The sequence below is a fragment of the Leopardus geoffroyi genome, chromosome A1 (genome assembly GCF_018350155.1).
Source record: "Leopardus geoffroyi isolate Oge1 chromosome A1, O.geoffroyi_Oge1_pat1.0, whole genome shotgun sequence".
NCBI classification, from domain to species: Eukaryota; Metazoa; Chordata; class Mammalia; order Carnivora; family Felidae; genus Leopardus; species Leopardus geoffroyi.
In genome coordinates, this window is record NC_059326.1 from 90,240,547 (window position 1) to 90,252,944 (window position 12,398).

A 12,398-nucleotide genomic window follows, 5' to 3' on the forward strand; every position below is an offset into this window, starting at 1 on the left:
TCTCCAGCCTGCCCTGTCACTGCCCCCACGGTCTCAGGAGGGGAGGAGGAGGAGAGAGAGACAGCTGCCAGCTGTGTCTCCACAGGGGCCTGGAATGAGATGGTGACTCACCCTGGCTACTACGAGGAGCTGGTGGAGAAGTCCACAGGGAAGTACAGCCTGGCCACAGAGGAGATTGAGCGAGATCTCCACCGCTCCATGCCTGAGCACCCCGCCTTCCAGAACGACCTCGGGATCGCTGCTCTCCGGCGGGTGCTGACCGCCTACGCTTTCCGAAACCCCACCATCGGCTACTGTCAGGTAAAGGGGATTGGCCAGGCCCAGAGACCACATCTCGCACCAGCAGCTCCTACAAGCAGAGCCTGGCGCCCTGGGCCTTAGCGATGGCCTCACAGACTGTGACTGTGCTCCCCGACCCCCGGGAAAAGCCCGATCACAGATAGAGGTGTAATTAGAAACAGTATTAATTGCTCGCTCTCCTGTGTGCCCTGGCCTGGGTCCTGGAGCATTTGACTGTTTAGTGTTTGTGGTAAAATGTAAACAACGTGTTAAGCGTACGTTTCAGTGGCATGAAGTGTGTCATTGTGCAACCATCCCCACCATCCATCTCCAAAACTCTTCTCATCTTGCAAAACTGAAGCTCTGTACTCCTGAAAACAACCTCCCTGGCAGCCCCCCTTCTTCTTTCCGTCTCTATGGATTTGCCCTCTCTAAGTGCCTCATCTGAATGCAGTCACATGCTGTTTGTCGTTCCGTGGCTGGCTTCGTTCGCACAGCGTCCTCAAGGTTCATCTGTGTTGTATCACATGTCAGAATTTCCTTCCTTTTGGAGGCTGAATAATATTCATTCTATGTATATATCGTACTTGGTCCATCCATCCATCTGTACACAGACGCTGGGTTTGCTTCTGCCTTCTGGCTATTGTGAATAATGCGCCGTGAGCATGCGTGTGCAGTATCTGTTCCTGTCCCTGCTTTCATTTCTTTTGTGTGTATACCCAGAAGTGAAATTGCTGGATCGAATGGTAATTCTACCTTTAATTTTTTTTTTTAGGGATTGCCATAGTGTTTCCCAGCAGCTGCACCATTTTACATTCCCACCAGCAGTGCACGAGAGTTCCAGTAACCCCACATCCTCACCAAACTTGTTTTCTGGTCTTTTGATAAGAGTTGTCCTAATGGCATGAGTGTGGTGGCATCTCATGGTGGTTTTGATTTGCATTTCTGGTGGCATTTGATTTCACATACAGGGGACATTTTCCTGGCCCAGTCACATGGCTTTCTGTTTCCCTGAGACTGCAATCTGGATTTCAGAGAGCATGCCATCTCCTCAAAGGTCACTTTCTATAAAACCAGTGTTCTGCATGACGTGTCGCCGGTTCACGGAAAGTCAGGGTGCTGGCTTTAAAGAATTTTTAAGATAATCACCACCACCAAAGCGTTCTTCTTACAAGCCTGTCTATCAGCTCAGGCCGTGTACGGTCCCATTTGGCCTCGGCCGCCCTGCTGCCATGTAGCTGTCATGGGCAGCTCACACATCTTCCTGGCCCCGTGTCACACCTCCGACACTAAAAACCACTCTGAAGAAGTAGCGTCACATGCTCATATCCTCCTCAGCTTTCCAAGTGCCCACTGGCTCGACTTGAGGGCCTTGGCATATGGTTTTTGTCCAATCGATTTCCTGCAAATTGCCTTTTGGCAAGTTGCCTGGAGTTGGGTGGGAGGCCATGCAAGACACTGGGTGGGGGAACGGTCAGTTAGTTATATGCAGTGGCCAGCTCCGGGAGCCTCCCTTGCTGTCTCTGTGCTCACAGGCCATGAACATCGTCACCTCAGTGCTCCTGCTCTATGGCAGCGAGGAGGAGGCCTTCTGGCTGCTCGTGGCCCTCTGTGAGCGCATGCTGCCTGACTACTACAACACCAGAGTGGTGGGTGAGTGCCTGCGGCCCGGCTTTCCCTGCGGGGGTAGCGGCCTCCCTGTGCCAGGCTCTCCACTGAGCACACAGCACAAGTGAGTGGAGGCCTCACAGACGTGCAACAGGCTGCAGACAGTCACGGCTCCCTTTCTACGGATGAAGAGGCTAGAAAGTGGAGACCCAAACACAGACCCCCTACCATCTCACTGAGCCTTTACACATTGCCCTCAGAGTGGCTGGCAATGAGAAGATACTACACAGTCAGTGGTTTTTAAAGGAGAGCCTGGGGCCTAAATTCTCATCTATCCAACTCTTCCTAAGCCATTTTTTTTAAGTTTATTTTTATTTATTTTTGATAGAGAGCAAGTAGGGAAGGGGCAGAGAGAGAATCCTAAGCAGGCTCCGCGCTGTCAGCACAGAGTCCGATGCAGGGTTCGAACTCACGAACCACGAGATCGTGACCTAAGCCAAAATCAGAGTTGGACACTTAACTGACTGAGCCATTCAGGCGCCCCTTAAGTCTTTTTATTGTACAAAATTTCCAGTATCACAGCCAGAGCATGTAGTACATCCCCATGCACCTGTAAACCCAGCTTCAACTATTATGAGCACAGCCAGTAGAATCGGTGCTATTAAATGAAAATGCACTGGCAAATGTGTTTAATTACATTATATAATTAAGTCTGTTATTCTAAGATGTCCTTCCCCTACCATTTGGTTTTGGGGGGTCTCCCCTCTTGGGGTCCATTATAAGCACATCTGTTCACAAGCTTCAGGGCAGAACACACAGAAGCCCCCCAAAGCCCCTGTTTACTTCTGACACTTCTAGAAGGGAGAAATCTGTATTTCCCCAAAAGAAAATCCAACTGCAGTGGAAGAAATTATTCTTTTCACATGGTGGTTTGGAAGCTGTAGAAAGGAACCCCGCAGCGTGTTTTTCTTTCCTGTTTTCTCCACCCCACCCCCTCCAGCCCTCCGTGTAAGCGGAATTGGCCAAGGATCAGACGGACTTCCTGCATCTCACCCTGGCACCCCCCCTCCCTCCCCCGTGAGGACCTGCCTGAGCCAGGAACAGGCTTATCATTCAGACCCCTTCGTCCTCTCCCCAGGGGCCCTGGTGGATCAAGGCATCTTTGAAGAGCTGACGAGAGACTTCCTGCCCCAGCTCTCCGAGAAGATGCAGGACCTGGGGGTGATTTCCAGCATCTCACTCTCCTGGTTCCTGACCCTCTTCCTCAGCGTCATGCCTTTCGAGAGCGCTGTGGTCATTGTTGACTGCTTCTTCTACGAGGGCATCAAGGTGATCCTGCAGGTGGCCTTGGCCATCCTGGATGCCAACATGGAGCAGCTGCTGGGCTGCAGCGACGAGGGCGAGGCCATGACCGTCCTGGGCAGGTGACCGAGCCGGACTCCCTCTTCCTGCGGGGTTGCTGGCCGGCACCCCCACGGGTGGCAGAACCTGACCCCTCAGCAGCTCTGGGCATGCCTCACTCAGCATTCAGTGATGTGCCCACCAAGCACACTCCAGGTGGCAGGGGACAGCCTCTTTTCTGATGGGAGACAGAATGGCACTGGGCAGTGATAGCTCTGGGAGCAGATAAAATGGGTGGTGGACCAGAGCACACTGGGCTGGAGGACCTGGGGGGCAAACGACAGCTGGAACAGCATGGCCTCCAGCCTCTAGCAAAGGCTGAGCGTCTGCTCTTCTCTCAAAGCAGTCCTGATGGCGCCTTCCCCAGCTCAGCAACCTCACTCCCCATCACCTTCACCTAGATGGAGGGTCCCATGCTGGGCTTGCTCTAACCACTGTCACCTAAGGCCCAGAGTCATCCTGGCCACCACCTCCTCCCGCAGCCCCTGCAGCCCATCCTCATAGACTCTCTGTGATCCAGCCCCTCCTCTCCACCTGTACCGTCTCAGTGCACGCGCACAGTACCCCTGCCCTGGGCCCTGGGCCCTGGGCCTGCTTCATTACTGTTTTCCCTGCTCCAGCCCCACCCACCAGTACCCACAGGGCTCTCCTCAGAGTCTGACCTTGTGGCTCCCCATGCCACTATAGTAGTTGTCCTCTGGACAAAAGAGCTGAGTCCCCCAGCCTGGCCCTCAAGCCCCTTACACCCAGAACCCCCCCACCCCCGAGCCCTGGCCTCACACCGGCCCAGGCCTACATGCTGGCCATGTGTCTGTGTCCATCCTGGAACACTCCTGGCCACCCAGGCCTGCCAGGGATGCCGCCACCTGTCCACTGAGCCAGCCCAGGAAGATGTCATCCCTCCAGCTGGGACAAACCTCTCTCCTAGTGTGCTAGGATCTGTGCTTAAAAAGGGCCCCCATGCAGGGGACCCCCAGAGGGCAGCCTGGCTTCCCAGAATTAGTGCTCAGGCCCCACGAGAGGCGAGGCCTCTCTGCCGCCTCCAGGGGGATCCTGGATTTGCCAGGACATCCTCTGGGGTATGGCTCTCCCCTCCCCTGCTGCAGAGTCATTGGCTCATCTCTTGCCCTCCTGGAGGCTGCCCCCTCCTCAGCACACTTGCTTATTAATTGGGAGTCTAGGCAAATTAGGTCCCTCCACATCACTTAGTAGGTAAGACATCCCTGTTGCCTGTGGGTGGTCCAACCTTCTGTTCTTTAATCCTTACAGATACCTGGATAATGTGGTTAATAAGCAGAGTGTTTCTCCTCCTATCCCACACCTCCACGCCCTGCTGACTAGTGGAGATGACCCTCCCACAGAGGTGGACATCTTCGACCTCCTGAAGGTGTCATATGAGGTCAGCACCCTCCAGGGCTGTCTGGCCAGCTTGCCCCACCCGGGCATGTGGGTGTGGGCGGCCGTGGCTGGTGGCAGTTCTCTGCTCTGTGGTTCTGCCTCATCTCACCGAATCACCTTTGGCCGGTAGAAATTCAGCAGCCTGAGGGCCGACGACATTGAACAGATGCGGTTTAAGCAGAGGCTGAAAGTGATCCAGTCCCTGGAGGATACGGCCAAGAGGAGCGTGGTACGGATCGACTGGGCTCCAGTGGCCACAGGTTGCTGGCAGGGGTGGGGGCAGTGATCTAGGTGGGCTGCTCCTGCCCTGCTATCTCCTCACCTGCCCACAGGGCCAGGTGCAGAGCCCCCTAGTGCTGCCCTGTATGAGTCTGGATTCCAGAAGTGAAGGTGCAGATCTGGGGAGGTGGGAGAGGACTGGTCACTGTTCTGTGGTCACGATGTTCTGCTCCCAGGTTGATCACTGCAAAGCTCTGACACCTCAGAGCTTAAAGGCCAAGTGTCATCCTACTGTGGGCTGAGCCCTCCAGCCTGGGCTTGCACCTGCCCCTGGGTAGCAACACTCAGCCGCCCTCCACCCACCCAGCCCCCTGTGCCTCCCCTACAAGCCTTTGTCCTCCCCAGCTCTGGCGAGAGAATTTACTGGCAGGTTCTAGAACGGCTGCCAAAAAGCCAGGGCCAGAGTCTTTCCAGAGATTCAGATAGCAGTCACTAAATGACTGCCCCTCACCCTGTGTTCCTGACTGGGCATCAGGACAGACAGGCCTCCCTCCCCCCACCATGCTCAGCACGGAGCTTGGAAAGCGTAGACTGAATAACAGGATAGGTGACCAGGGATACTCGTGTGGTCCACACCTTCTTTCCTGAATGGGCTGCCATTGTGTGCTTGGCCAGCTGGCAACATTAAGAGGGTGGTCTGTGTCTTAACCTTCATCCACATGGGAATTCTGTCAAAGAGCTAGAATTTGAGAATCCATCAGTACATCCTGTTTCTCTTTCCTTCTAGGTCCGAGCTATACCTGGGGACATTGGTTTCTCAATTGAAGAGCTGGAGGACCTTTACATGGTGTTTAAGGTGACAGCCTAGAGCAAGGGCAGAACCAGTACCCCATCCCAGTCCCCTAAGTGTGTCCTCAGTGCAGCAACCTCCTGCCAGAAGAGACATCGATTTAAAAATGTCCTCAGATGCAGTTACCACAAACCTCACATGGTAGAATTTAATTTCCCGTGGAGTTTAGGCAGGACGCTTTCTTAAAGTGGCAGAAAGCCCACTCTAGTCAGCTTACACAAGAGGGAAAGCATTGGCTCATGTTACTGGAAAGTCTGGGAAGTTCACAGCTTCAGGCATGGCTGGATCCAGGTGCTTAAACATGCAGGCAGGTTTAAGAATGGCAGGACTGTCCTCAGAAGCTCCAGGGTCATCCTGTTCTCTCAAGGGAAAAAGCTTTTTCTTTCCAAGTAGTTTTAGCAAAAAGTCCAGGGTGAATTGTTAGACTCAAGTTAGGTGCTGTGGCTATAGGAGGGTTATTACTATTGAGCCAAAACTAACTAGGCCATGTGCCTGTCCCACGCCCTGAGGATGGGACAGGAGGCGGTCTCCAAAAAGATTTCAGGTGCTGTTACCAGAAGGGGAAAAGTTGTGATGAGCAGGCAGAAACGACACAGTCCACACTTCTTGTTATTGGTTCCCATCTGCCTCTGGTTTACCAGCCAGGGTGGCCACTGTGATGAGCCTTCCAGTCAGAACGGCCCAGTCAGTGCTACCTCTCACCCGCTATGTCTCAGTTCCTGCGTGTGTGAACAAGAGGCAGGTGGTACCAATGTGGGAGGTTCCCTGAGATGCCATGTCTGGCCTAGTGCTCCCCACCCCAGTGCCCTTCAGACTCAGAAGAGGAGGGTGGACTCGCTGGCCAGCCTGGCGGTCCTAACCGCCCAGGCTCTGGGAGGCCAGGCCATCTCACCAGGCCGTTCCTTCCACAGGCCAAGCACCTGGCAAGTCAGTACTGGGGGAGCAGCCGCCCCACGGCTGTGCGTCGGGACCCCAGCCTGCCGTACCTGGAACAGTACCGTATCGATGCAGGCCAGTTCCGGGAACTCTTCGCCAGCCTGACACCCTGGGCCTGCGGCTCCCACACGCCTGTACTGGCGGGGCGCATGTTCCGGCTCCTGGATGAAAACAAGGACTCTCTGATCAACTTCAAGGAGTTTGTGACAGGAATGAGTGAGTAGCTCCAGGGCCCTTCCTCAAGAAGCCTCCAAATGCCAGCCCAGCCAGTCTTCCCATTGCAGCAAGATCCTTGATATAGAAAGGGCAGTTTTCCCATGGGGAGCACGTAGGGGTCTAGTGGGGTCTTCTCCTCCTCCACCCCTCCCTCAGGCCAGGGCTGCACAGGGTGGGTCCGCAGAGCCTGAGAAGGGGAAAGCCCAGGGACAGTGGGAGACCTGGGGCTTGCTCCAGGGACCTCTCCAGGAGGGAGTCAGGGTATGAGGAGGGACACACCAGAACCCACTGGAAGGGGAGGTGCTCCAGTGTGGACTGGCCTTGGGGCTTTGGTGCCCTGTAGCCAGCATGCCTCCTCACTGGCCTTCCTCTGCAGGCGGGATGTACCATGGGGACCTGACTGAGAAGCTCAAGGCACTCTACAAGCTGCACCTGCCCCCAGGTGAGAGTCACCAGTGAGGGCCTCTCATGCATACAGGGTTGGGGCTGCAGCATCCCAGGGCACAGGCCTCTGTGCGGTGCTGGGCCTGGGGGGCCTAAGCATCATAGAGGTTCCACATCCTGACAGAGTGGGAGGAGGAGGCCGGAGCACTGGGGTAGGGCCAAAACCTGAGAGGGACTGTCTCAGAGGACTCAGACCATGGGCAAGGACCCAGGTAAGACACAGGGAAGCTCCTGTCTGTCCCCTGAGGGTCAGCCTGGGGGCACTGCCCAGGCCCTCAGAATGGCCTGGGTAGCCCTGCTGTGCAGCTACGAGCAGGAGCTGCTCTCCCTTGGCTCCCGGGCCTGAGCCTGCTGGAGATGCTGACAGGCTGGGATGGGATGAAGGGTGCCCAGCAGCCAGTCCTAAGCCAGGCCGGATCCCACGGTCTCTGGGTTCCCACTGTGCAGGCAGAGCTCACCCAGCTCAGCAAAGGTAGCCACATGGTGAGTTCTCCAAGATGAGGAAATTGAGACTTGGGCAGGTGAGAATTCTAGCCCTGGGCCCTCTACCCTGGGGTAGAGCTACCTTGGGCCCCTGCTGTTGTTCATTACCCGTCCTGGGGAGTCTGCGGCTACCTCCTAGTAGGCCGAATGGTTTTTAGAACACTGTGCTGTGCTCACCCTAGAGGCTGTCACTTAATTGGCCCAGAATGCGGGTTTAAATCTCTCCCCCCTCAACCAGCGGGGGCAGGGGTGTTCTGAGCAGCCAGAGCTGGAAGGCCCTGCTCTTGACACAGGTATTCTCACCTGTGGCTGGTTTTCCCTGTAGTTTCCCTCCGGGAAGGTTGATAGCAGCCCGCTCTGCCTCTACTGAGGGAAAGGCCTGGGCTGGGCAGACCCCACGGGGCCAGGATCCTACAGGTAGCACATGGGGCCACCTTCGCCAACTCCTGAGCCACCTCTGCCTGCCCCGCTGCGTCCAGAGTTCCTGTGGACCTCGGTCCACACCTTGCCACCTCCCCCAAGTGCCACCTTTTCGACCCCCCATCATCGCATCCCCGTCCATACAGTGGGGAGGATGAGACTCCTCCCCCAAGAACCATGTGAATCGGAAACCCAGGGGACTGCTTACTCACAAAGTAGTGGATGCTGACATGGAACGATGCTGACGTGGAACGAAGCCTGAGGTGCATCAGAGGGAAGAGCAAGTTGCTCATGCGTGGCTGGGCCCTGCACTTGTGTCTGAAGGATCCTCAGCACCGCACCATCGGGGCAGGAAGAGGGCTGGCCATTTTCCAGACTCCCAGCTGCACTGCTGGGGTTTTTAGATGGGATACGTGTGACATTTTCAAACACAACATACAAGTCAAGAAAGGAACAACAACCGTGATCAGTGGTCGCCATTAGCGCTACGACCACACCCCACATCATGGGCACCTGGTGCCCTGCGGGGAGCCAGGCCTCCTTCCAGGACTTGGGAGGTTTGCTTTGGTGAGTGCCATTGTTTTCTCCTGCCCTTACTTGCCTCTCTCTTTGAGTGCAGCCCTGAGCCCAGAGGAGGCAGAGTCAGCCCTGGAAGCGACCCATTACTTCACAGAGGACAGCTCCTCAGAAGGTGAGAGCTGCTGGCCCCGTGCTGTGGCCTTGGGCCTCGTAGCTGTGCAGCCTTGCTGTGGGGCCCACACAGGCGGCCTGTAGCCCTCAGTGGGCTCGGGGAGCGCCCTGTGTTGGGCAGGTCCCCGGGGGTGTTCTCACTCCTGTTTCTCTTGTCTCTGCCTTCCTGGACCTTGGCCTATTCCTCCCTCTCTCCTCCACCTCTCCTCCGCTGTCCCTTCCAGCATCTCCTCTGGCCTCAGATCTGGACATTTTCCTGCCCTGGGAGGCTCAAGGTCAGTCCCTGGGGGGGTCAGGGGCACCTGCTTTGTGCTGGGCTGTGTCTTCCTAACACTCTGCTGCATGGTCAGGAGGCCTGGACACGCTTGGTCCCGCTGAGGAGGACCCAGAACGAAGCTGCTGCTTACTGGGGGAGTTGAGGGGCGGTCTCCATGCTTGTCGAGGGGAGTAGTAAATGATGACACACAGCGCAGTGGGCAGTGCACAGACACCAGGGCATCAGCTCCACAGCCACGTGCAGAAAGTATTCATTCCATCATCACGTTCATAGGAAAAAGTATAGATGCCATCATCACAACAGTGTGAAACGGATCAGCAGAGGTAGAGGAGGGTGGTGGACGCTTTCCCTGAAAAACGTTCTCTTGCTCTACACAACTTTTTCATTAAGGAGAAATACATTTGTTGAGTGCCTTTTTGAAGTCATTCCTGTTGCTACAGTTAGAGCCCATTCTGGAGCATCAGATCCAGGGTGAAGGGAGCATTCTGGGCTTGGGATTTGGCAGTGAGGCTGGTGGTACATAACGGATTTACAAAACCGACCAAAACCCCGTCCTATAAGTTCCCATGGGAGACAATCCACACCTAAGAGAAATTAAAAACAGTGGGTATCAAGATGCCCAAGGCAGTCCTGCTGGCGGTGTCAAAAGGCTTAATTTGAACTTGAAATGAAGCTTGAGAACCTGGATTTCAAATACACAGACTAAATAAGCAGATGTGTCTTCTGTTAGAATCTGAAAAATCAGGGGCACTTTAGGCTTTTCCCAGGCGCTTCCAGTTAAGGCCAGGGACTGGGGGTTCAGAGCCCTGTCCTCAGACTGCACATAGCCCCAGGCAGTGGGTCTCCATTCCGCAGTGAGAAGCCTGAGCCCAGAGAGGTGCACCCTTCCCCCCACCACACAGCACTGGGATGCTGCCGCCCACCAGTAGGTCACCGGCGGCTGTGCTGCCCTCAGGTCTGGGAGACTCCCCACATTCATGGTCCCCATAGGAAGCACAGTGCAGGCTGACTCCAGCAAATGTGTCACTTTAAGAAATACAGCGCATGGGGCGCCTGGGTGGCGCAGTCGGTTAAGCGTCCGACTTCAGCCAGGTCACGATCTCGCGGTCCGTGAGTTCGGGCCCCGCGTCGGGCTCTGGGCGATGGCTCAGAGCCTGGAGCCTGTTTCCAATTCTGTGTCTCCCTCTCTCTCTGCCCCTCCCCCGTTCATGCTCTCTCTCTGTCCCAGGAATAAATAAACGTTGAAAAAAAAAAAAAAAAAATTTAAAAAAAAAGAAATACAGCGCAAGGGGCACCTGTGTGGCTCAGTCAGTTGAGCATCCGACTTCAGCTCAGGTCATGATCTTGCAGTTCGTGAGTTCGAGCCTTGCATCATTGGGCTGGCTGCTGTCAGCCTGTAAGGGCAGAGCCCACTTTGGATCCTCTGTCCCACACTCTCTGCCCCTCCCCCACTTGCACTGTATCAAAAATAAATAAATATTAGAAAGAAAGAAAAAAAAGAAAAAGAAAAGAAGGAAAAAGAAAGAAAGAAATACAGCGCCAGGTACAGAACTCATGTCCATAAAATTCCTCATCAGCCAGTGTGGCAGTTGGTCATGGGTTGAACTGATAATCAGGACTGCCCTCCGTTCGACCTTTTTCAACAGTAACTACAGAAATTAATTCTCGGGCTTTAACTCCGTAACGTGCATCATTGTTCACTTAAACACTTTGTGCGTAGACCTGTATTCCTTTCGTAGAGAGGAAGGAGGGTTTGGGGGTGCTTTGGTTCTGCAGGAGAACAGACCAGACTGCTCACAGGCCGCCGTGGTCCACAGTCATAACTGCAAAACACTCTCTGCGTACTTTTTCTTTTCTGGTTGTCCAGAAGCACTACGGCAGGAAGAGCAAGAGGGAGGTGGAAATGAGGACGTCCAAGACAAAAAAGGAGGTATGTGCTAGCCAGTCTTCACCAGTACTGGTGTAGATCCCAGGGTCAGTGGGATCTGGGGGGCCCTCCCTGCAGGAGAGGCCCCCACCCAGGGAAACGGCAAACTCATGCCCGGCACCGCAGCCCTTCCTGTGGAAAGGTGAATACTTGGCCCATTAGGTGCCAGGGGAGGCTATTCTCGTCAGCCCCAGGCCTGTCTTGTAGCTGTGAATACCCCTCCCCCTCCCCTGCTGTCACCACCTCCCTCTGGGGTGCCTGCTTTCTGCCAGGATCCCTCTAGATGCCCAGCATCTCTCCCCCTTCTGCTTCCACGGGCTTCTGTCCCCATCTCAGGGAAGATAGGTGGAGGCCCTCTTCAGCTCAGGCCAAACCTAATATAGCAGAATAACTTAGGGGAGACACTTGGGTGTTCTGGAGTGTTCTTCCTATCCCTACCTCCCCAAATACCAGGGGGGTTGGTAAAAGGGCCCAGATAACCCTATGCCGGATGACACCAAAACCCACCCACTACCTGCTACCAGCCCCCAGCTGTTTCTCGAATTTGACAGATTTATTTTCTTCCAACTCGCAGAAGAGAAGGGGATCAGTCCTCCAGACTATCGCCACTACCTTCGCATGTGGGCCAAAGAGAAGGAGGTTCAGAAGGAGACGATTAAGGATCTTCCCAAGATGAACCAGGTAGGCCCATTCAGAGCCCACAACAGACATTTCCAAGGCTGCCTCCCCACACACACCTGGCAGCTCCCCACCCTCCCTCCCAGCACTCTCTGTAGGTGGAAATTCTCCTGCCAACGTCCAGCACCTGCTAGTCAGACAGCAGTCAGGGACAATTCCAGAAGGATAAGAGGCCAGTTGTTTCAGGGCCTTGTCCTGGGTGGTGTTTCCTGGTGATGATTTGCTCACATTTGATCAGTATCCGTGTACCAGAAAAGCAGTAAGGAAGGTTAGCCTCTGACATGCAGAGACTCACACAATCCCGACTACGAGACAGCCTCATGGCACCCCTGCTTCTCCCAGGCCCCTCACAGGTGCCATGCACACGCAGGCCTGCTCCACCCATGGCCCACTGTTCCTCTGCTGGTCTCTGGGTCGGGAACCCGGCATCTTGCCAAGGGTCTCGCTGCCAGGGCCGCAGACATCTAACCAAAGGCAGCCTGACCACAGCCCTGCTCTTCCCAGAGGCATACCCTGCGATCTGGGCACTCTCTCACCCGCAGCCTGAAGAATAGGGTGTCCCGTAGAGATAG

At 55.1% G+C, this 12,398-nt stretch overlaps 1 protein-coding gene across 2 annotated transcripts in view; it reads left to right on the forward strand.

The window, feature by feature from the left end:
• Positions 1-12,398, forward strand: part of TBC1D9B (TBC1 domain family member 9B) — a 47,455-nt gene that overhangs the window by 32,477 nt on the left and 2,580 nt on the right. The window contains exons 10-21 of one of the 2 annotated variants that reach the window (XM_045484618.1): positions 86-300; positions 1,815-1,932; positions 3,026-3,311; positions 4,558-4,687; positions 4,817-4,915; positions 5,693-5,761; positions 6,667-6,907; positions 7,284-7,349; positions 8,874-8,945; positions 9,169-9,219; positions 11,089-11,151; positions 11,723-11,829. In XM_045484618.1, coding sequence (XP_045340574.1) covers positions 86-300; positions 1,815-1,932; positions 3,026-3,311; positions 4,558-4,687; positions 4,817-4,915; positions 5,693-5,761; positions 6,667-6,907; positions 7,284-7,349; positions 8,874-8,945; positions 9,169-9,219; positions 11,089-11,151; positions 11,723-11,829 — 1,517 coding nt within the window. The remainder of the gene's footprint in view (positions 1-85; positions 301-1,814; positions 1,933-3,025; positions 3,312-4,557; positions 4,688-4,816; positions 4,916-5,692; positions 5,762-6,666; positions 6,908-7,283; positions 7,350-8,873; positions 8,946-9,168; positions 9,220-11,088; positions 11,152-11,722; positions 11,830-12,398) is intronic. The other variant, XM_045484629.1, reaches the window with a different exon arrangement.